The 26965-nt window shown below is 25.6% G+C and overlaps 1 protein-coding gene across 1 annotated transcript; it reads right to left on the bottom strand.

The window, feature by feature from the left end:
- Window positions 1-24704, bottom strand: LOC129957536 (eukaryotic translation initiation factor 2 subunit 3, Y-linked). The gene is made up of 13 exons (XM_056069885.1): window positions 24548-24704; window positions 22306-22369; window positions 21349-21410; window positions 19979-20044; window positions 19767-19888; window positions 17037-17131; window positions 15160-15318; window positions 12698-12832; window positions 10999-11093; window positions 8328-8472; window positions 3661-3830; window positions 2113-2285; window positions 1-222 (listed from the first exon to the last, which is right to left on the bottom strand). Exons 1-13 carry the CDS (start codon window positions 24614-24616, stop codon window positions 168-170), a joined length of 1410 nt encoding a protein of 469 aa, XP_055925860.1. The 5' UTR covers window positions 24617-24704; the 3' UTR covers window positions 1-167.
- Between the last annotated feature and the right edge of the window lie 2261 nt (window positions 24705-26965).

Consider the following 26965-nt stretch of genomic DNA (forward strand, 5'->3'; position numbering starts at 1 on the left):
AACAATTTAGCAACAGTGTTTATTTAATACTGTTACACATGACATAAAAATTTCTTGTGCCTATGATGTTCATTATACCTTTAAAAAACAATGTTCATTTCCATCCTTTATTAGCATTACATCGAGCCATATTACAAAATAACATTCAACTTGTATATACACCAGTCCTACACAACAGGTTTTGTTGTAACACCTCTCCTAATCATTCCCCATCCAATCAATCTAAAAACAAAATTTAACAGTTTTATCAAAAAACATTTTAACAACAGAGAAACAAAATTAAAGTATCATTAAATATTAAAAAGTTCTAGAGATGAGTTTGTACATATATCAATATTTCAGGAAATTATCATGAATTAAAATCTAATGATTAAATAACTAATAATTAGTTATTTAATAATGATATTAAATAACTAAAATAGTGTTTATATAGGTGTAAGGCAATATATAAATGAAAAGACATATACAAAATGTTAATAAGCATCTGATTATTTAAGAATTACTTGCTTTTGACTACCTGTTGGTTTGCTTGGGATATAAGTTATATTTAAGTTCGGTTAAATCATTTAAGATATAACATAAATATTTGGTTCACCTATTTTCTAAATTTCATGATAATGTAATTCCACTCTTTTATTCATCTTGTAAACTGCATAGATAATTTTAAACAGAAACTTCTACTTTAACTTTCAACAATGGAAAAAAAATCAGATGATTAAACATTTGACAAAACAATTAAATGATTTGAATTTTAAAACAACAATATATTCTATTGTTGAAAATAGCATTTAAAAAATGCTTTTAAAAATTGCCAAAATATAGGAAAAAAGAAAAGTTGTTATTTCAAGTTAATACCAAACATTCTAAAGATATTTCTAACAAAAAATATTTAATTAAAAATCTATCATAAAGGTGAGAAAAATTGTATATTTACTGATTAACTAAATATTTCTTATTTTATATGAATTATGTGCATGTAAATAGGAGTTTAAGTAAAAATATCTTTAATCACTGTGTGACGTGCTAATTGACTGTATGTATTAAAAACACTATTATGAAATAAATTAAGTTCATAGAATGCTTTTCACTTGCATTTTGACAAATAAAAGTTTTCAATGGAAAACAGCATCTTTAAATGAAAGTAGAATAACTCTTTTTTTCTTTGCTTACATTATCACTAGGGAATTTCTCTTTTATTAATTCAATTGGGAATATTTTGAAATCATGATATCAATATGACAGTTTCCTACTCCTCAAAAAAGACCGCAAAACTAGCGGGAAAATTGATGTATATGTAAACACACATTTTCAAACAATTTAAATGGAAAAGTAAAAATAATTCTTAAAAATCAATTTATGTCTTACTGCTACACTTCACAGAGTTGCTTATTTTTTTCAGATTCACAACATTTTTTTAAAGTTTAGCTTGTATTTTTTAAAAAGAGGATGTTTAAGAAGCATGAATAATTAAAAAACGGCCCATAGAAAGAGCTTATAACAACTTATGTAATTTAAGAACCTATCTTCAGAGGTGTTGAACGATAGGGGGAGAAGAGGCAGTATACAAATGTCCGGGAAGCCACTCTCAGATAGTGCCATACAGACAAAACAGTATTGTGTTTATGCTTCCTTTTAAAATAAAAAAAGATGGAAAGTAAAAATAAATAAATAACAGCATGCACCAGCATACCAGACTATTTGCCCATACAAAGCTTATGGAATAAAAAATAAAAGACTTGACATCAGTATCACTTTTGTAATGTTATTGTGCATCTATTTAATAAATTATGTTCTAAAATATTAATCATAAAATAAAATTTCTCTCAGTAGGGTTCACAATGATTTTTTTTATCTAAAAACTTTACAGGTATTTTTATTTAATTAAAAAAAATTAACAGTCTGTACAACAATTTAATTATCAATAATCAAGCAAGCAATTGTCTCTAGCACAATAATCATGTAATTTTTTAATGATATATTAGCATTAAAACTAAATTTCAAAAAAGATGAGTATATTTCACAAATTTAGAAATTTTAGATTTCAGAATGTAAGATAATCAGGAATTTAGGACATATCTGAATAATAATAATCTCTAAAGTTCGCAAACATACCTCCAATGCTTATCTATCCTACGGCTAAGAGCAATTTTTTCACCCACTTCTGTACATACAGGGTTTGTCAAACTAATTTTTGCTAAATCAGCTTTAACTGCTAATACTCTTCCACCAGTTGATAAAGAGCCAATGTTCACCATCAGGATTTCAGTCTTTGCTAGCTTTTGAACCTGCGGGAAATCACAAAAGAATATTCAGAGAAAATGCAAAAATAATAATTAAAAGTCAATTTCATAAATGTTCCATTCCAGAATTCTAAAACTATCAAGTAAAGGACCAGAGTATAGACTTAATTAACCATAATACAAACTATTTCTTTGAAACCTTAACAATACTGATAACTCTTTGCAAGCATTTTTTTTAAAACTTCCTTGTGGATATAATTAATTTTCATACAATATTTAGCAAAAAAATTGCTACCATTAAAAAAGTTTTAATAGTCATTGCTCAGTCACATTTTATAACTTACATCTGAATGAATTTGCTGCAAAAACCATAAATTCTTTAAAGAAAAAAAATATTTGACTATTATTATTTAGTTTTAATATTTATAAGTTTCCTTTAAAAAAATTTTAAATATGGATGTAAAAACCAGACACTTTTACAGAGTAACCTTTAAACAATTTAAAATTTTTACTATATACAAATCAACTGTTAACTTTAATACATGATAATAAACTTTTGTTTGTAACCTTACATTAACTAGAATAATTGTATCAAATAACATGAAATTTAAATAATTTTTTTGTTTTCAAGAAACAATTACAATTAACCATTTAATTTATTTGTTTATGCATCATTTTGTATATACAATTATTACATAAAGGAAATTGCCTAATTTTAAACTGAAAGCTCAACAATAAGAAACAATCCAAAATTTTGAATTAAAAATTAACTGGGAATAAAAGTGCAGCAAAAAAAAAAAAAAAAAAAAGAGAGAGAGAGAGAGAGATTGAAAAATTAAAAATAGGAATAAAAATTCAGTAATAGTTATTGTAATTTTAAAACTACCAATTTAAACAAGTAAGTAACTTTAAAGAATAATTCATATAAATTTATTTGAATATTTAATAAAACTTCAGGGTAGGTTTGAAATATTTAACAACAGTCAAAAGTATTTGAAATTAATATTGTATATGTATGATAATTTGAATTCTGATTTGCATTAAAAAAGTAAATTTAAATTAAGGATATTTTATTAATAGAAAATTTAAAGAACCACACACTTGTGCACATAAAATGAATAAAGAGAGTTTGAATTAGTAACATTCCACTGTATTTCTAAACTCATAAAATAAAATTCATTTATTAATAAAAGATATAATTTAACACAAAAAGTTCATGGAATCTATGAACAACAAAGTATTCTATGTTCTCTTAGAAAAATAAATAGGGCAATCATTTTTAAAATAAAAAGCACTGTCAAACAAAGAAAATAATTAGTGATTAATAATTCATTCAGTTTTTATTATCAGCTTCATTTCGTTCAGCTTTTTAAATAAATCAAGAAATAATGAAATCAAAATTAATTAATGAGGAATTTACCTTTGCTCCCTTTTTATCTCCTTCTGTACGAACACCTAACAATCGACGCAGCAAGAAATATGAAATTTCAAGTTCTGTAAAAATCTCAGGCAAAGCACCAACAGCTCCCAATACTTGACCAACCATTCGATCTGCTCGTGACAATGTTGGGTCAATTTTTGTTCCTACACCTGAAAAAGGGCAATAAATATGCATCAGATGACAAGAATTTTCATTATCTATAGAACCAAAACATAGCAATATAATCTAAATTATTAAAAAAATATATTTTAAAAAATTTTAATAAGATATGTCAAAAATTAATTTGCAAATTGATTATTTTTCATAAATTTTTATAAGTGTTCAACATAAGCCATCCTTCAACAAATGTGGGATGAGCTCGAACGACATCAATATTCTTTGTGTTTTTGAAGACTTACATTGTATATATACCCAAGATAAAGAAGTCCAATCATTCCAAAGCAAATATACAGGTAATTTATAAACAGTGAAGCGAAAGTGCAGTGGCAGAACAAATCAGCAGAGGCTTTCCTATTCACTGTATCTTATAACTTCTAACAGCATTATATTTTATCGTAAAATATAATATAAAATTTATATAAAATAAGAACTTGGAAACTACGAAAATTACAATTATAACAGAATTTTAAAAGATATACATGGATTTTAATAGTAGGGCTTAAATACAGTACACTCCCAAATATCCAATTTTCGTACTATCGGCCTATTTTTCTTTAAGTATAATTAAATGAGAAAAGCAAGGCATCATCAAGGCAAGAGAGAATTACCACGGCACTGGTAGTGGATGTCTACTACAATCCTCCTAAGTGACATGTACAAAATATAAGTTGTGACAGGGAAAATGCAGTATTCTGCTCCTTGTTCATTGTTTCATCAGTGTATAATGGACCTCATTTGTTGCTGCTGTCCCTGATTATATCTGCACAGTACATACAGTATTCATAAATTGTTCTTCAGGAATACTTAATATTTTTTTAAGTATATCACAATGAAGATTTCAAAATGGGTGATAAATGAAAAAAAGTTGTAGTGACTATGGAAGAGAAATTATACACTTTACAGCGACTAATCTCTAGTGTAATAACAAAAAATATAACTTCGGAGTTGGGAAAAGTAGAGTGGGGGACAGGGGGGAAAAAAAGCAGAAATTGAAAAATGCTGTGTTGTATATAAAAACTTTGCATTGGTAGGCAAAGAAATGAGTATATAGAGCTCCAGTCTATGTGGCTTTTTTTGTTATCTGGCCTTCCCTTCCACCATATTAGGGTGGATGCTCGGAAGTGTACTACTCAGAAAAATGCTGTGTTGCATATAAAAACTTTGCATTCTGATATTGGTAGTCAAAGAAATGAGTACATAGAGCTCTAGTCTATCTGGCTTTTTTTGTTATCTGGCCTTCCCTTCCACCATATTAGGGTGGATGCTCGGAAGTGTACTACTCAGAAAAATGCTGTGTTGCATATAAAAACTTTGCATTCTGATATTGGTAGTCAAAGAAATGAGTACATAGAGCTATAGTCTATCTGGCTTTTTTTGTTATCTGGCCTTCCCTTCCACCATATTAGGGTGGATGCTCAGAAGTGTACTGTAGTAAAAAATGGAAATAAAGTAAAATGCAAATAATAAGCATAAGATTTAAAATAATAACAACAGTATGAGACAAATAAAAAAAGGAAAACATAAACAAATATAAAATGAATTATCCAATTAAAATAAGCAATAAGTTAATAGTATAAATAAAAGATAATTTAGACAAAACATAACATTGTTCAAAATCTCAATGTGTATGCAATGTATTATTATGTTAAAGAGTCTCCAATATATTTCGTACAATGTTCATCCCAATTTTTGCTGAAAAAAATACTAACTTCATCATTATAATTCCCAAAATATTTCATCGCTCTCATTAAAGCATGTTGCAGTACATACAATTGTATTAAGTTTGAACTTAATAAGTATGATTCTGATTTTATCTTTAATAAAGCCATTTATTGTCCAAGAAATGATATTTTACCACAGTGGAATATTGATATTTGCAGAAATTTGCAAGTCATTGTAGTTTATTTCTCTGCCATTTATTTCCATTGTAACTCTTCTAATAAAAAGATCAAATTTTCTTATTTCTCCTTTTACAATGATATCTGGCTAATACTTGGGCTGTTTCAAATGGAACTGTTTGGTATATCTTTGTTATATTTAACAGAACATATCTTTGCACTTGATTAAGTTTTTGTTTGATTCTAATAGTGTCTTTAAATTGAATTTCAGTGCCATACAGTATAATGTTTTCTGTATAAAGAAATTGAATGAAATTTTTATAGATTCCTTTCAATATCTGGGACTTGACTTTCCATGTTCTCTCAAATATCAGATAATTTTGCTTACAATTTCAAAACTTTTTCTTTAATACTATCAAAGTAGGGATTACTTTTTATAACTTTTGATTATTTTATGATCAAAAGTTATTTGAAGGTATTTTAATATTTTTGAATATCTACTACCTCTGTTGCAAATATTGATAGAAGGAATATGTGAAATTTCTTTTCTGTAGTGGAAGATAATAAATTGAGATTTATTGGAATTTACTTTTAGGTTTTATTTTTTATCCCACTTTCCTATACTTTAATTGGAATTTAAAATTTTTTCATAAATCTATTTGTAACCTTTTCTGATGCTAATAAAAGGATGTTGTCACCAAATAAGCTACTGTCACAAATTGACTTACTCTCAAAACTTGTTAGCAATTGACCCTCAATAATTAACCATAAAACAGGTCCTAATCATGAGCTCTATGGAACAGCCTTTCATTCAATACCAAATATTCAAAATCAATATCAACCATTTTCTTTTTGAAAGTAAATCTCTAATTATATAAATTAGGTATTTAGAGATTCCATCTTCTTTGAAAGTATTAATAATATCTTGTCATTCGATACTATTAAACACATGTCATATATCAAATGAAACAGCTAGGGTAATTACTTTTTCTTTTTTGATCTTTCAATGAATTTACATAAGTAGTCCAATCTCAGCGCAGTACTCTATTCCCATCTAAAAACTGATTTGCTAAGAATGTAACTTTTCCTTTTTCTCAAGTTTGTACATAAACCTTTGATAATTTTGCCATCCTACCCCATGTAAGAAATAGGCATATTGGCTTGTAAGAAGTTTCACCTTCAGTCTTTGCCTAACTTTGGTTTTAAGGCCATTCAAGCTCTTTTCCAAATATCCTAAAAAATGTTCTTATTTAGACTTTCGTTTAATATGCCAGAGAACCAATTAGAATTAGGGAAAAAGATGACTCATACAATCTCTATCATGAATTCGTCTGGGACAGGACCTACTGGGATTGTGATAGGGAACGAAAGCATACAATCCAATGGAAAGTTTTAAGACGAACTTGGCCAAACCAACAGGAAAATGAAATTCTTAAATCCTAATTAGACTTTCCTTGAACACTGTCGTATAATTATCATAATCTTAATGATTGTTATACTTTTCCAAAGATCATTACATTGTCATTAATCATTCTATAAATGGAGTCAAAAGTATTGGTTTTAGCAATAATTAGATTAGAGAGTTCTAAATATATTTAATTCAGCAGCTGAACATTTTCTAGTATATTTGGAAAAATGCCTTTATGAAGACAAGTTCTTTATTTTTTTCTTTCATTTTGTACATTGGTCGATAAAAGTTGGTAATCAATATACCCTTTATTATGTATTTTCCCAATGCGCAAAACAAAATTTTTTATTTATAATGTTAGTTATTTAATTTTACAAAATTGTTCCTGTTCTCAAATTTGTAGATTATATCATCCATAGATAAAGCATGGTTTGTAGCTTTTTATGAACTATCAATTTGAATTGCTACAGATTGCAGATAAAGATACACTTACAGATCCAGAAAGAAAATAAGAATATATAGCATCAGTGAATTACTGCATGGCTAAAGCTTAGATAGTATAACTCATACAAAGAAAAGTTTCTTTTTTCCATATTTTCTGTGATAAATTTTCTAAATAAATGAAAAAAAATAATAACAATAGTTTTACAATCAGGAAAGAGAAACCAATAATAAAAAGTCTTTTGATGATTTCTAGCATTAACACCCTTTGAATTTATCTCTAAATCTGACAAGAAGCTGTTAAGTATTGCATGATGAATTACATTTCATGAAAGCAGGATATGCATAGCCATTGATATATATCATAAAAAATATTAATTAAAGAAACCTTATGTACATTAGTTAGAAGAAATTAAGACTTAAAAACAGTACCAAAAAAGTAGCTATAAACTCATATAAAATATCATTTTTATTATTACATAAATATAATATGCTCAAAATAAGAGTAAAAAAATAATGTTAAAACATATAACAAAGAAAGAAAATTACTAAAAGGGCTTTTAATAGTTCATAAAAAATATAGGATCATAAATTTGTAGCATATTTTCATCAATTTTAAAATATCTGATTTGCTGATTGATAAAATGTTATATTCCAGTGAATTATCAAAATACATAAGTTCTTTCAGCAAACTTGATAAACATTTGACAAATCATGCACAAGATACTTTTTAAAAATTGATATAGAGAAATTACCATATGAAAAATTAAACTTTGTTTAATTAATTTAAAATTACTTACCAATTAATCCACCAGGTACGGCAAACATTAAATCATTCTGCTCAGCAAAAAGAGACACTATTTTTGATTTAATAGGCTTACACATAAGTTTCCCTTCATCATCTTTAGTAACAATACCAGGACGAACTTCAATTTCCATTCCAACCTTAATAATGATAAAGTAAAATGAATTTCTCATTTATTTAGCTAGCTACGAAAGAGTAAGACTATTAAATTTTAGGAAAACTTATTTTTACTTAAAATAATTGAAAAATCACAAACAATATTTTAAATGAAAGCCACTGACCCTTAGATACTTCATCAAGGGCCTTATGCTCCCACCATTCACCATTTCTCAGGAATATCATAAAATAAAATTATGATAAAACCAGAACTTGTCCATTTTTCCCAATTTTATTCACCACTTTGCAAGCATCACTAACCAATAAGAATACTGTTTATTGCATATTTATACTTTGTTATTCAGAAAAAAATGCATATCACGAAAATTGGTTAATATGTCTAAATTAATTAAATACTATTAAAATGGTGGGGGAACAGTCAGACACCAAAGGTGAACAGTTGCTTTTATTATTAAATGTTTCGATCTATAGCAAAGTAATATTTAATGCTGAAAATGGCAAATTACTTTTTCTGTTATTAATTTTGATATAAAAAAATTCCCATTTATAGATATATTTTTGTTTAAATTCCATTGTTAAAATATTTTTAGGATTTCAACAATATGATTACACATTTTTAAAAAATATATGAAACTCATTACTTACAGCTTCTTTCTTTTTAAATAAAATAATTAGCAACCTGGAGAGTTAAGTTCTATATTAACTAATGTTAATGAGTACTAAACATCAGTCTACAGAAATAAAAGCTTACAATGATAACATTTAAATCCTTCATCCTAGTTTTAATTATTAAAATGCTTTTACATAGGCTAGAATTAAATTTTAATGCAGAACACCTACAATGTATTTAACCATTTGCAATCCTTTATTTCTTGAAATCTAGTTCATTAAAAATCAAAAATGGCCGAAAATAAAGATGAAAGAGATAAGCATTGATCTGCCCTTAATTGCAATTAAATGTTCATTTGTGTCTTGGCATTCTTGTAATGACATGTTTCTAAAATCCAAATCATGTTGAATGTTGAGGGATAGTGTACAAATTATGACAACACTTTATAATTTCAGTAAAAGATTTCCTAAAATTTTCACTTTTTAGCATTATATATGATTATAATTTATTTTACTTCAAACTAAATGCAGAAAACTAATTTTAAATTTTAATAACCATGTGGGTACCATTTTAATCTACATAACTCACTGTAAATATTGTATTATGCTTACTTCTTAAACAAATCCATTTACAAAGTAATTGCTTTGATTTATTTATAAGTATCTTAAAAAAATCTAGAGCTTAAAACTTAAAATATAAATATTGATACATAATAATAAAATAAAAATTCAATTATTTCAGTGTAAATCACCAACATTTACAAAAAATTTCAAAATTTAACAATAATAACAACAGCACAAGAGACAACTACGAATAGATAAAATTTACTTAAATAAGATATTCTCTTAATAACTGCCATTTACTATTTACTAATATTGTAGGCATACTACTACAAGAATCCAAATCAAAACCTTTTTTTGCAAATGAATTTTATAAGCCCACAAGATTTGTTTAACATAAAATGTAAATGCTACATAAAGAATGTCAATGGGAATTGCCATTTTTTTTAATTACATTCTCTGACCAAAACATAAACTGAACTTGTATTTGGTAATGTTGAAATTATCTATAAGAGTTTTAAAAGTACAAATTATAAATCATTGTATTTAAATTATGTCTGTTTCAAGCAATGATAAGAAATAAGATTGGACTGTAAAAGCATCTTATTACATTATACACACAATTTTCAATATTATATATATATATATATATATATATATATATATATATATATATATATATATATATATATATATATATATATATATATATATATATATATATATATATATATATATTACTTTGTAAGACTTCATTAAGTACAAATTAAAGTTATTGTATCCACAATTAAAGCCTTTTAAAGTTAATCAAGTACTAGTGAGGAAAAGAATACAGCTTTGAAAAATACTTCTTTTTCTCATAGACACAATTTTCTAAAAAAAAAAAAGAAAAAAAAAGTATTTTTTAACATAATTTTTTTTATTCTTACATATTTCCAATAATTTTATATTAATAATATTTCTAGTAAAGCAGATGAAATTACAGATTGAAAAAGTTTTCAAGTGGTGAATTTTCTATGTTCACTTCTTAAATATAAATGAGATTCATAGATATCATCACTCAATATCTTAATGCCCCAAGCATCAAGTATACTTGCTATGCAAATGATGCAGCACATGCAAAGAAACCCAGATATTTATCTAACAAAATTAATTCTTATTTACAAAGTTATTATAGCACACAATCTCACACAATAACAAGGTGAGCATAGCAAACACAAAATTCTAGGAATATCCTGTTGGAAAAAGTATGCTGAAGTAAATTCAAAATTTTTCTTTTGGATAAAAATCTTTTTAACAGATAAGGAATGTTTAAAATAGAAAGAACAGTTGCTAGAAAAACATTCATGCATCAGATCAATATTATATATACTAACTACCTTCAACACGCCTCGAAGAATACTTCCACCTGCTACACCTCCTTTAAGATCCTCGACTTCGCATCCAGGTTTATTCACATCAAAAGATCGAATAACTAAAACAGACAATTACTTATTAGCAAAATGATTCAAATAACCTTTTTAAATTAAGGAAAAATATATAAAAAATTCAAATTTATTTTTGTAAAATATTAAACAAAAACTTCAAGAAAGGTTGGAATGCATTTAAAAAGGATTTGTTTGTTTTTCAGAGCAATAAAAATGAACTCTCAGAGATGAATACTGTGAATATCAACAAAGAGCCTCTGTGACTTCACTATCTGAGCAACAACAATAATTTTAGATCTTTACATGATGCATTATAAAATCAATATATATTTGAACATTTAAGAAACTGAGTCCATTCAATTTTACATGATGATTTAAGATGAAAATGAATGTGCATGTTGGACTGCATGACGTTTAACTAAAATTTAAAAGGATGCTCATGATAAATAGTGCCAGGAAAATGTCAAAGGATTCAATTCCAAGTGCTAAAAATATAACTATGGTGTCATAACATTTAATGAAACATAATTTTACACATATGTATAAAAAACAAAATAATTGTTTAAATACTAAAAAACAAACGAAAGGAAGAAAATTCAACAAACATACAAAGAAAATTAAATTTCTTTGTAAAATCTAATCATTTTGGAACTTTGCTCTGAAGGATCAAAGATAAGTGAATGTAGATTTGTATATAATAGATTGTCAGATATAACTGCCGAACTCAGAAAACAATGTCACAATAACCTTCATATTGACAATATAAGCTAACAGGTGACACTTCAAATCACGTATTTGAGGGGGGAAAAAAATGATTTGATGAGCCATTTTTTTTATTTTTCTGTCTAAATATCTAATAATTTTCTACAGTTATTAAAAAAATAAAAAGATATCATTGCTTTAATATTAAATGTTACTTATATATGCTGATACTAAATGTAAATATTTTGAAAACAATGAAATCTTTTATTTCATTATTAAAGCATTTTTGTTTATTACTTAAAACTTTCACTTCTCATCTGCTTATTTTCAATAAGTTACAATGTAGATTTTAGAAACAGATCATATTTAATAAATGCAGACTTCACATACAGTAGACCTTTTGATAAGTAACATCACATGCAGCATACAGTGTAATACAGCCTATCTAGTAATACAGTGTTGCCACTCAAATCTGGAAAAAGTTCTTGTTTTCCCAGTATATATATGTAGTATAAAAGGAATCATATGAATAGCACTCATATGCTAGATATACATACATATCATAATATAAACCATTTAATTACTTAACAAAAAAATTACAAAGCAAAATTAATATAATTTACTTATTTTCACCAATTTATATATTTATTATTTGTCACTTCTGCAAATTTCTTAGTCATCAGTTTCATTTTTGCTTTTGCAATAATTTAATTTTGCTTAATTTCAATTAAAAACTTCATGCAGCATATCAATTAAATTATTTGATAATAAAATTTCTAATGTGTCATTTATTTTTAAGTAGACTAATATCATATACAATATTATATAATTCAGAATGATGACACAATGTGTATATGTTAGGAACTTAAGTTGCTACTGATAAAAGTAAAATTAATAATTCAGATATAAATTTAAGCAGATATTCAGAAATTTACTAATTAATAATTACCGATAAGTCTTGGTTCTGATGTGAAATCTCTAACTGGAACAGGTATCTTTTTTGCAATGTATTCGCAAACAACTTCGATATTGTACTTGAGTTGAGCACTAATGGGTATAACTGGAGCACCTTCAGCTACAGTGCCTATCAAGAAAAGAAAAAAAAATGAATACAATATTCAAATTGGACAAACAATCTTTTGCTGTTTCGATTTACAGTACTAATAGCAGAATGTGAATGTTATGCTCTATGCACATAACTTAGCAACAAAATTTAACATAAATATACTTTGATAAATGAGAATATATACCTTGAAGATATATATATATTTTTTTAACCAAGCAAAACATTTCAAATTTTTTATTTTTTCCCCCTTGATAACATGCAAAATTGTTACAGCACTAAAAGTATTTTTGTCATTTGAAAATTCAAAAAATTATTGTTTCTGTGATACTATTTCAACTGCTACAGAATTAATCGTTAATATAATTTAAAAAAATATTTTTAATATTTTTAAATACTTTTTATAATTGTACAAAAATATAAATTGTCTTCATTATTACTGCAAATATTTTACTTGTTCATATTCATGGTATGAAGATTTGCCCTCTTCCCCTAAACTGGGTAAGCTTCTATTATTAATAAAATTGTAAACACTATGGTTAATAAAAAAGTATGGTTTAATAAAATTGGTAAACACGGATAAGATTTTTTAAAAGTTAAGCATGGAATAATTTTATTTGCTATTATTAATTCCAGCATATTGTCCTAAATATGTTTTGATTTAGCAAGCTAGTTACTGGGCTAGTAGATGTTTAATCATCTTCCATTTCATAATAAAGCTCAAATTTTAGATGAGATGATGAAAAATTGGTTGATGAACAGCACAAGGCTTATAAAAGAATAAAACGGAAGTAATACTTCTAAAATAATCTTCATTAATGACTATCAAAAGTTGAAATTGAAAAATAACTTAGAGAACCATTATGCCCAAGCTGCCCACATCTTATTTCATCAAAATTTTTTGAATGAAATAGTACAAACAAACAGTTGAATAGAAACTAATGAAATATGCAAACTATTCCAAAATAATTTACAGTTGAGTCTTTTATAAGTGTTATAACCAAGAAAGAGCAGTTAAAATTTAATATACATGTGAATAATTAAAAGAAACCTTTATGTATCCATAGAACCTTCAAATCACCTACTAAAAAATAAACATTTTACAGAAAAAATTATATTTTTTTCATGAGATATGTCTTATTATAAAATGTTTTGAAGATAATCAGTAACAATATTGATAAATGGAGCGACATCAGCTTGAAATATTTAAATAAATGTCCAGCAAGTTATCTGCAGATAGAAAACCATGGAATTATAGAATGGAGCAAATAACAAGATTTGTGTTTTTGTCAGTATTTGTTAAACAAGAAAAAACTTACATAACCACTAGGGTTTTGCATATTAACTTATTTGCTTGTATTTCAATAATCATTTTATTATTATTTGCATAAGGCACAGTTTCAGGACTCTCAGGTTACACTTATAACAAATTTCAATATAGCCAGGATAATGTTTATGTTTTATTTCATTTTCAGATCTATAAACTAAGGGTAGTGAATATTTGGCTGCTATAAAAGAGATTATTCATATCATATTAGAACCACTAAATGATGTTATACTTTTTTTAAAGTCAAAATTAACATTACATTTTGTTTATATTAACAGCACAAAAGAGTCAATAGGATATTTTAATTCAATTACAACAGATAAAAATAGAAGAACAAAGAAAAGTACAATACTTCCAATACAGAAGGGGATAAAAAAAACTATCCAAAAAGATGCTACATGTAACACATTGGATAATTTTTTGAATAAGAAAAGACACTGTAAAAAGTCATGATGCTAGAAAATTCAAAATTTCAAATTTCAGGCTCGGAACAAAACAAAAAAAAAAGCCGAGTTTCATAATGTAATGAATTATGCCAAACATAAACACCAAGAAGTACAATAAATATATTTATTTAAACAATAAAATGGAATAAATTTATATAAAAAATCCTTGATATTAAAAATATTACAAAGTTATTACATAAAAGATGATTAATCCATCTCGAAGAATGATAAAATTCAACTTTGAAAAAGCTGAAATTTCCTGAAATGCTCATGTTTGAAATATAAAATGTTCCAAATGCAATGTCACTGTTTAATGCCAAGTCCAAACAGTTTTATGAAATTTCATGCCTTAGCTTACATGAATAGAAGTGAAAACATTGTAAGCTGTTGTTATTATAAAGTTACAAAATGAATTCATTGTAATAAAATGGCTAAAAACTGGAATTTTTTAATTGTTAATTTGTATACTTAGGTTTATAAACATTGCATAGTTATTTTATTTTATAATATGAAAAAAGTGCAGCTCATACAGGGTTAAAAAATGAATAATGAATATTTAAGGGAATTAATTTTACCTTGAACAAACTTCAAGATTTGTTGATATTGTTCTTTCGCTTGCGATTCCTTAACCAAATCAATTTTGTTCTGAAGAATTAGAATATGGTTGAGTTTCATAATTTCAATGGCTGCTAAATGTTCAGAAGTCTGTGGCTGAGGACAGGATTCGTTTCCAGCTACAATGAACAAAAAAAAAAAAAAAAATTGATATAATTCTGAATACTTTGTATGATAAAAATATCAAAAGTAATAAATAAATAAAAAATAAAGCACAATATAAAAAATTAAAGCAGTTTTGAGCATAGAAGTATAACATTTCTAATATCATTCTTTAATTATAAATCCATTTTAATTATTATGATCACAATCATAAAAAGTCTTTAAAGAAATGTTGTTCATTATTTACAGTTAAATAAAATCAAAATGAATAATTTAACTGATAATTAAAAAAATACTAATATTGTATCGTTTATTTCTAATTTACTAATATTATATCAATATCCTGAGACTACCACTTATTGATGGTTCAACACTGATAAGAGGCGAGAGTCGAAAGGATAGCCATATTTCCCGAATTCTTCTACCTTGATTTTGGCCCTATTGGATACTTTCTCATTCACATTTCCCCCCGCTTGTATATGCAAGTATTGTGTCATTTTTGACTATTATTTTGTTTTAGCTTAAACATGTATACTGATTGTTCATATAGCTAATTCAAGCAATAAAAAAAAATAATTCAAGAGTGGCACTAAGAATATTTTACATAATATCATTACATATGACCAATATTGTCTAGTATTGTTATCTTAAAATGTTATCAAAAAATCCAATAACAAATGAAAAAAGAATTGTTTTAATATTAAAAAATATATATATTTTAAAGAAAGCGAATTGCAAACTTTAAGAACCTAAACCTTTTATTTATTCATCATAATTTAATGCATACACTGCTCTTACACTAAATAAAAATTGCTCTAAAATATTTTATTGTAAATTACTATCTTTTACCAAAATGTTGTGAATTATCCACAATTTTCACACCTCCCAAATCCGCAATTAATATGAGTTCACCTTATTGGTAAATATAAACATCTTCTCCTTTCATCTTTCTTCTCTTCCCTATTTTGTAACTAAATAAACTCATCCTGATGAATGTGCAAAAGCGTGAAGAATTTTCGAACACGAGAACAAACAGAAGTTAGTATTAATTACTGTTATTCAAATTATAGTTTATTGCAAATTATATATATATATATAAATTATAATATATTATATATATATATAAATTAAATTATATTATATATATATAATACAAATTTCATTTAACAAGACAAAATCGAATGAATGTAGATGAAAGAAACATGTATCTGCTTTCACTCAATTAATACTGAAAAGACATTTGAAGCAAAATCTTGCTAAAAAAAATTTGTCCAAAATTGAAAATACTTTTAATATAAAAATGTTGCATTAATAACATGGATTTTGATTTCAGGATGAAACATATAAAGCAAGAAAAATTGCTAGTAGAATTATTAATATTTGCAGCACTTTATTTTCAACTAGTATATAATAATATATTTCATCCTATCCAGAGTGATACAGATATTATTCTGAATAAGATGTAATTAAATAAGCAAATAAATCATATTCAGACTGATAATCTGTTGTTATAATTATCTGTTTACACAAGAATCAAAAATAGTACTAAATAATATGCAAGGTATAAAAATTTTAAGCAAAATCATTAATATTTTATTTTACAAAATGATTCATACATATATTGTCATCATAGTTATGAATAAAATTAATTACATATTAATGATTTTAAAACATAATTGAAATTTTAATATTTTAATTAATATCAATGTGAGATTATAAAAATATTAAAATGTACCTATTAAAAGAAGAGCCGCGTCCATTACAGCAGCACCGTTAAGCATAGTAGCCATAAGAATATCGTGACCAGGACAGTCAACAAAAGACACATGCCTATAAATAAAAATTCACTGACAATAAAATAAAACAATTTTATATTATAAAGAAATTAGCTAGAAACTAATTATTCAATAAGATTAATTCGATTTTAAAACAAAATAATTTTCAACATTAGATATGCTAAATTACACAGTAAATGCCGACAATTGACTGCATTCAGAATTAGTGATGTAAAATATACAAGTATTTAATTTTTAGGGTAAATACTTAAAATGGGTTTTATCTGGGTATTTATGTTTCAGTTAATTCTATTTATATTAAATGTCCACAATTGATGTGTAGTATGGTAATACTATACATTCACAAAATATTAAGTTCAGAAAGAAAAATTATGAATTCTTTAGATATTAGTTATATAAAAACTTTTAAAAAGTCATCAGAAAAAACAAATTTAATACTGCACTGTGTATTTTACATTAAAATCTTTGTTTGTATTTTCTTTATTCATTAAATCTAGTTTTTATTTTTTTCATTTCATCAGAGTATAAAAACTTCCACTCCTATGACACGACATATATGTGAATTTAGTTGCTCATTTAGATGTCTAACAGTTTATTTAATATTTATTTACTATGAATAAAACTGAAAACACATGAAACTTATTCAGTTGCAGCAAATGCAACAAGCTCATTTAAAATGCACAAAGCAATTTTAATTATAATACTAGTACCACAACAATTCATCTATTATAATAGCACTATATTCTCTAACCATTTCCACAATATTTTCATTTCACAAAATCCATCTTTACTTTCTAGTAAACAAAATCTATCCTCAGCTGAATGCTACTCAATTATATTTCTTGTCAAACTTCATAAATGAAAAATAAAAACTCAAACAGGTCAGATGGTTTCCAATCAACTCTTAGTGTCACTAGAATCAAAATTTCTACTACAGGAAGAATTGATACTAGATTCATTAAACTTCATTCAAACCTATCATGTATTAGCTTCTTGTAAAAGAGACACTTGAAGTAGTTCTTATAAGAAATTTCCTTAGTTGTTGACAAAATGGACTTATAGATCATTAAACTTAAGGCATATGACTAACTTTAATAATGGTCCCAAAAAACAAGTTAATTTTCAACATAACACAAATAATGATTAAAATTATCATACCAGTACAAGTGTCATTGTTTCAAATCAGAAGAATTAAAATTATTCCCCTATTCTATTTCAATTCTATAATATTTTATTAGGGATTCTAATAGTAATTTTTTTATAATGAAGTTAAATATTTAATTTTAAAAATATATAGATTTGATACAAAAGCAGATTACCTATTAACTCTTTGCAAATATTTTATTTTACAAAAGATCAATTTTTAGATAAGATAAATTAACATCAGTTGTTAAATACCCCCAAACATATTACGTATTTATTGAGTATTATTTATCTACCTCCATATCTATCTACTAATAGTTTTTGCTTATAATTCAAGAGTTATGACAATTAAAAGAAAACAAAATCTTTACATTTTAAAATAAAGTTAATATTTGCTATTAATAAAAACAAATATGTGCTTGCTCTCATTCTAACAGACTGTTATACTTCAAGATAATTAGAAAGATATAAATGACCATAAGATGTTCAAAGTTAATTAATTAAAAACTAAACATTTTGGTCTTTTTTGTTGTTTATTGTCAGGTTCCCAATATATTATCAGTTAAGATAATTTCCATATCATCTAAAATTCAAAAAAATCATATTTCCAATGAAATCAATTTATTTGTAATCAGATATTTTTTAATTTTAATTCACTTTTAAAAATATTTTTATGCATAATTTACAATATGGTTCAATGTTTGTAAAGCATTTCAAACTATTCCCAGTGTTTCTACAAATATTCGTTTTTCTCGTCCATTGCTAAAATCTAAAATCACATCCAAATAGAATTTGCTTGCTTCATTTTATCAATTTTGCTGTGAAATCTGTTGAGTATAGTATGAATATTAAGAAATGTATCTATAGTCACTCCAATGAGTTTCTTCAATAATGATTGAAATGTAGAAAGTCATTATTTCTACATTAAAATGTCAATATTTATAAACTCAAAGATTATAGTTGATATTTAATTTTTATAACCATTATTTAATGCAATTAACATACTGCTGGGTATAAAATATGTTGTACTATTTTAAAATCCTTATGTATACATTAGGTCAAAGATCAACCATTACCCAGCATCTGAATGTAGAAATAATGACTTTCTACATTTCAAACATTATTGAAGAAACTGATTGGAGTGACTATCTACATTTCAGACAGCTGAAATATTAAAGATGTTTATGTAGCAATGAATATAACAACTTCAATGTTTCTACAAGCACGTCTTAAAATTCTTTCTCAATCTATAGCTTCAAATTAATTTTGCCAAAAGAACCATGAATGTCAAATTATACATAAAAAATTTAATCAAAATTAAATAAAATTAATGTTTTCAAGGAACAAGATAATTGTTCAAGATATACAAAAGAAAACACTTAAAATATGCATGAAAAGCATTAAAAGATTAAACAGAAAAAAAATTGCCAAGAGTTAATCCTTAAAATTTAAGTACTGTTAAATATATTAATAGTCTATTTTAATAAATCAGATACGGCTTTCCCAAATATGAAAGACATCATTACCTGAGAAGTCTAAATCTACCAGGACATCCTATCCTGTCACAGGGAAAATCATCTTCTTTGCTACTTCTTGCAGATTTATAACAACCTGGTCGTGGACAATTCTCATAATCACACTTATAAATCTAAAAGAAAATCAAAAGGCATTTCATAAGAAAAATTGTTATTCATAATAAGTTATAAAATGTAAAAACAACATTAACATAAATGCATACCTTTGCATTGGCATAACCCAATTTGATTGTAATGTTACGTTCCAGCTCATTTTTGAATCTTACAGTCTGAAAATTTTTTAATCAATATATGAATAAACAAAAAATAATCTTGCAAGAATATATATAATCAATAATAAAAAGAAATGATAAAAAAAAAAGAAATAGTCTTGATTTCCATTTAAATTTCATGGCAATAGAGTTTTGCTCAAGGAATAGTGAATATTTTTTGGAATAGATTATAACTGCATGAGTTGACAACAGTAACTTCAAGAATCAATTATTTCTAAATATTTGTATACCTTTTTAAGATTTCATCAGTAAGATCTTCTTGAAGTTTCACAGTTTAGATTACTTATAGAAAAAGTAGTGTTTGTCTATTTCTAAAAAGCTCACTTTTACGAGTTTCAAATTATTAGATCAAAATAAATGGTTGTGCAGGAGGGTAAATATATACTTTATAGAGAAACATAATTAAGGCCTAAATAAGTAGTTGAGATTAAAAATGAAAAATCTTCTTTTGATAAAATTTTGACTAATGGTCTATATAAAATTGATATACAAATAAGAAAAAAAAATGATCTATAACAGAAATCTATACAATTTACTTTATTGCTTCAATAAAAACTACTGCATCAAAATAAATAATCATTACAAATTACATTTTGACACTTTTAATAATTTGGAAACAGATTTTGCATACAGATGCAAAGCTCAAGATTTCAAATTGTCTTAAAAAGCGTTTAAGACTTTTATTATTTTTAATTTCTAAGAAAAGGATTAAGCAGTTATAACAAGATATTAAAATAATAAAACTGATTATTTTTTCCTGATTTTTGGCTAAATGATATTTGCTGTGAAAGATGATGAAATAATTACTTTTTCATAATCAGTTACTAAATAAATAAAGAAAATAGAGAATTAATGAAAATATATTTTCAATAAGGATAAGAATCAATATAATAAGTCATAAGAATCAACATACTATATACACATAAAAAAAAAGAGGCAAAAAATGCTCAATATTTACAACAATAACATATTAAAAACCAACAAAGTTAATTTTTTTCTTAATAGAAATTATTTGACTTTTGAGTTAAAAAAAAGGGAGTGGGGCAACTTTCTTATACTGAAACTACAACTATTTCAAATAATCCCAGTTATCTGGCCCTTTCACTTCCACTGAATTCAATAAAAAGATAATTTAATTTAAAATTTGAAAAAGGGAAAAAAACATTTATTGGCTGAAAATATGCAAAAATTATTAGTAGATGCACTAATAATAATGGTCTGAAATTCAAGAAACATAAGAATAGAAAATAAATTCTTTAATAAATAAGTATATATATTGCAATCCTTTAGAGAATATTTACCTGTACACCAGATATTGCTTTAACAACAGTTGATTTGCCATGTGCTACATGACCAATTGTTCCTAAATAAAAAGTATTATTTATGTAGAAAAGGGTATTTTTATGATTAGCAAATCACAAAAAATATGGCAATTTTATGACATAAAAACAAAACAAAAAAATATGGAAAAAAATTCCAATTTCTATTTAATGTTTATTCAAACTTACACTTAAAGTAATATTCCTTAATAGAATGAAAATACAAACTATTCCGTTAAATATACTTATGCAAAACTTGGGTTAAAGAAACAGACAATGAATTTTTTAGCTTTTATCAAGATTTTTTTTTGTCCGAGTCGAGAAGAGACTTGACAAAACAGAAAACTAAGTATATAAGCAGAAGGATGAATGAAGATCAGAAGAAGGCATTTCAATCTTATATTATTTTCGAAGGAATTTCCAAAACTCAGCTTTTTTTGTTTTCTGTCTAACAACTCTGAAGTTAAAGTTATAATGAGGATGAAGTTCTCAAGATTAGGAAATTATTTTAAGAATTAAGAAATTTTTAAATTATTATATTTACTTGAAATATGTATTATATTATTTATAATATATTTTATATTAAGTATAATATAAAATTATATTATACTTAAAATATGTCTTCTAAACAAAAGATGAAATTCGATTTTAAGTCCCTTTTTATTTAATGTCATCAATCTCATTTTAAGTATCTATGCAAGTTTTAGAGTAATTCTAAAAGATTCCTAAAAATGTATTAGATAAAATTAAAAAGAAAATATAATCAAAATCAGACTGATCTTGAAAATAAATAATATCTCAGCCTAACTTTTAAAACATTTCACAATTTAAAATATTAAAAGATATTATTTCAGTCCTTATATTACAATGAAAGAAAAATACAAAAGAAAGAAATTTAATAAATAAAAAAAAATGTTGGAATATATAAACATAATTTACCAATATTAATTGTTGCCTGCCGACTGATTACTTCTTCTGTTAATGGCGTTAAGCTATTTATATCCTAAAAATTGTAAAATATAAATTATTTGATGCTTAATACCATACTAATATTCACAGTTTCAATTTAATCAATAAGATCACACAACTTTTAATGATAATATAATGGCTATCAACAAGTGCTACATGGAAAATTAATTTCTTTATAAATAGGTTTAAAATTCAAATCATTAATGGAGGTAAAGATTAAAACCACAGGTGATGATATTGATTAGTATGTATTATCCAATATGAAGCATCTAAACAATCATCCATTAGTTGATATGGATAATTATATATTATTTAATAGAAAAATACTAGTTGATTAAATTCAGTACATGTTTTTCAATGTTCAACGGTGAGTCACTGCAATATATAAAGCAAATAGTGCAACTGAACTGGTATTACATTTAGCTGACAATTCATTCTAGAATAAATCTCATTGAAATTAAACATGTTGCAGAATGGTCAATAAAAAAATATTATAGTATATATAAATTAATTTTATAAGAATTTTTACAAGATTCCATAGATAAAACAACATTAATAAGGCATTGTGTCATTTTCATTATATTGTTTCTTTTTCCTTTCCCACAAGGATTTGTTGAGAAAAAAAAATCTAACAATGCTGAGTACTTTTGCAATATATAAAATTAGCCTTTATAAACTGATACATATGACTATTATTACAATAACCAAACTAAATAAACTTGAATACATAACAGCTGGAATTCAAATAATTATTCAGGTGTTATAAAAATAAGAAAATTCATAGTCATTTACATAGCAAATTAATAAATTTAAATATGACAATTAAAACAAATTAGTTTGAATCTGATTACTTCTGTTGAGTTTTAGATTTGGCATCTGTTCATTAATATATGCTCCAATAGATTTTGAATAATAGAGTGTGATAAATAAGGTAGAACTTGATTTTGATTAAACAATATATAGAAGAATTTTGCAATTTTTAAGTAAAAAAAATTAGTAAAAAGTTAAAAAAAATCATAAAGATAATCAAAAACAAAGAGGAAAAGCTAAAATAAAAACATATTCAACAGAAAAAGAAAAAAACCATGAAAGGTTTTCTTCTTGCTCATTGTTTATCACTTCTCTATAGAGTAAAATTACTCAAGAGAAATAAGCATGGTTTTTGAAGACAACAATAAAGATTACTTTCAAGTTTAAAACTCTTGATCTACATCTCACAAATAATGAAAATTTGTTAGTAGGTTTCTTCTAATCATTAGGTAAAAAAACTGAAGAGGGGATAAAATGTTTAATGTCTACAATATCATTTCATAATCAACAACTTTTAGAACTGGTCATCAAAACTTCTATTTAAAGAAAATATCCATTTAAAAAAATGGGGAAGGGATTTGCAATATGTGGGATGTTTTAAGCTACTGAAGAAGAAAATCAATAAATTTTGCATATTATTACAGGTTCTATTCAAAAGCCAAACATGCAGCACTTTTTTCATCATCTTTTTCTTTGCCAAGCAGTCAAAAGATTAATTTTTTTTTAAAAAATCGAAAAATAATAAAAATTAATCCGCAATAATTTTAGCTTATAATTGAACAGGTCCAATTGCGTAATCAAAATAAGAAATCGATCCGAGAGCTCTCCATGTATTGCATCATCCATTTGGGGATATTGTAATCTAATTTTCGGTCATTTCCTTATTGTCGATGCTTAAAAATTGGAAGTGTATTATTTGCAATTTTAAAACAGATGAATTTCAACTAAATATTGTTAAAATGAGGTTTTATGCAAATAAAAAATAATTACCAATTAATGTTAGCGCATATATTTTCAATCTAATGAAAGTAACTAAAACACTATTAAGAATAAAAAAAGAAGAAATCGCAGCATGCGATTACGAGGAATTAAAATATTAAATTCTAACAAATATAGGTCAATATATATCTAAACTTTCGACCGGCATGATAACCATACTTCAAGTTACACTGGAATCACCAAAGTCATATTCTGTTTGTATACCCAATATCTTCAATTTTTAATGCATTCCAATAAAAATAGTCGCAGCGATTTTAAATTAATTTAAGTATATAAAATAAAATTAACAGTAACTTGATAAAACGTGGCTACTGTCACAGAAAATCAACATACAATTGCTCTTGCGCTAGTTTATCCAATTCGAATACATCCCATACATTTTAAAAAGTTGATTGTGTCTTACTAGAGTTGACAGATCTTGCTTTTTAAGCTGAGGTTGTCCAAGTGGTACATTATTTTCAGCAGGCGGCATTTTCAGTGTGTAAATAAGAAATCGTACACACACAAGTTCACGCTAATTCCATAAGTAAGTTGCAGTCACGGTTGCCAATCTCAAATAGCAAAATAAGAAACCATTTCGCGCTTTCAATCATGGCCGTTGAGAAATAAGGCCTCAATGCTGCTTCGTGACGTCATCATCGATTTATGGTGCCTCTACCGATTCGGGAATGGCGAACTTTTGCATAAATTGTTTTGTCTCCATTTCAGATGGTGATTCGGTTCCTTTTATTTTCAAAACTTATTGGGAATTTCATTTTAAGTTCAAAGGAGATATACTAAAACCATAACATTCCCTTTTCATCGCTATTAAAAATGATAACTAAATTGAAGTACAAACTTACGTTGAACTTTTCCAAACGTTAAGTTGGGCTTTTTTTACAATATATCTTTAATATACCGATTGTTTAAGGAAGAGGGTCTATTTTTAATATGTTAAAGTAAAAATTTATGGTAAAAGTATCTAAATTGAATATGATAAAAGAATATAAATTGTGAATCTTTGAATGCATTGTAGTAATTTTGCCGGTTTTCTTGAGGAGGGAATAATAAATTTCTTCTATATCAATTACTTAATTTTGCAACTAAAAATTATTATTAATATTTGTTCTATTTTATTATTAAAGTTTTATTTGATTTCAAGTGTATTTTTTCTGAGAGAATATTTATTCATAAATTTGATAGGCATATTTAAAATATTGGTGATTAAGAGTCAAAATCAAATAAAGGACCAAGATCTTAACGCAAAAATAACAGAAGTGTTTGCTTACATTACCCTTCTAAGATGCTTAACAAAACAAATCCCACAGTTTACAAACTATAAGATCATTACATGAATGCAAACTCTATATCTCCCTATGTCAAATGTTATGCCTTAAATAATACATAAGTGAAAACTTTTACACCATAATTTTACTAAGTTCAAAACATCAGTGAAAGATTTTAGATTTGCTTCTTGATTTTAATATAAAAAACCTGTCTAAATTATTTCTAATGTCGACATTTCTTTCCCTTACGAACACAAAGTCTACAGAGACAATCAGTTAATCTAACTTTTTACTAACTTGTTTAAAATATAAAAGTAAATCAAATAAACCCATTTACTTAAATTTCTTTAAAAAGGAAATTCAAACATTATACACAAAGTTTTATTGTAAATACAATCTTTATTTAACTGTTTTTACATTTCACATAAGTTTATAGTTTATAATATAATAAGAGAATAAAAATTCACAAACCTTTCAGAACGCCAGAAACTTCTACTCAGTATTTGAAGATGACAATAGAAATTATAAAGTCATAAAAGACTAGAACTAAAGTGAAAGCCAGATATGCGTGGTCTAACACTTAAGTTAAATCTATTCAGTATCACCATTGGGACAACATTTCTTTTAGCATCATATAACATATGCAAAATAGAATATGTAACTACAAGTATCTCCTGAGTAAAAGAAAAATTCACATAAAAGGCCTCTCTAACTTCGATATCCTCATTATTGACTTGAATATTTGGCCAAAATTAAAGAATTATACTTTTTCATCTACATCATCATATCTTGTAAATCATTATTTGTAGTTAAAACTTGACCAAAAGTTTTGGAAAGTATACCCAATTTTAATAAAGAACGTATCCTAATCATTTTTCTGTTTCAAGCAGATGTCCCATAAATATATGAATAATAAAATATAAGTTGCTTAGTAAAATATAAGTAATACTTAATAAAATATAATTAATACAAATCTTAAAATATACTTAATAAAATATAAGTTGTCGATACATACCAAACCCACTTTCTAACATTATCTGTTTGAAATTTCCCTGGTAAAATAAATCCAAACTCTTCTTTCCTGTAAACAGCTATTTCTGTTATAGCATTGGTGGTTACTTTCAAGGCATTATGTGTTTCTTCCGATAATCCATCAGCCCATTTCTTTCCATTTATTCAACAAATTTAAAAATTCGTCAATAAATTGAACTTTTTCATCATTAGCCATGTATGAAAAGGGCTGCTTAAACTTATCATTTTCCCTTAAACCTATACTAGGCAATTTTGCATTCATAATCTTCCACCATTATTTTATCTGGAAAATGTAGCATTTCATATTTATTACTAACCTCCTGCAATGCCCCAACTGTATTATCATTAAAAACCTGTAAGACAAGACTGACATTTTGTTCTCTCAAGACTAAAAAGATATAAAGCTTTTAATGTTGATTTACATTTATGTTTTACTAGGTTATTAGTGTCAACATTATGTAATTTCCTACCTGATGCAAAAGAAGCTTGGCGAAAACCTTTTCCTTCTTTTTCTTCAAAATTTA

This window comes from Argiope bruennichi, chromosome 11 (genome assembly GCF_947563725.1).
Source record: "Argiope bruennichi chromosome 11, qqArgBrue1.1, whole genome shotgun sequence".
NCBI lineage: Eukaryota > Metazoa > Arthropoda > Arachnida > Araneae > Araneidae > Argiope > Argiope bruennichi.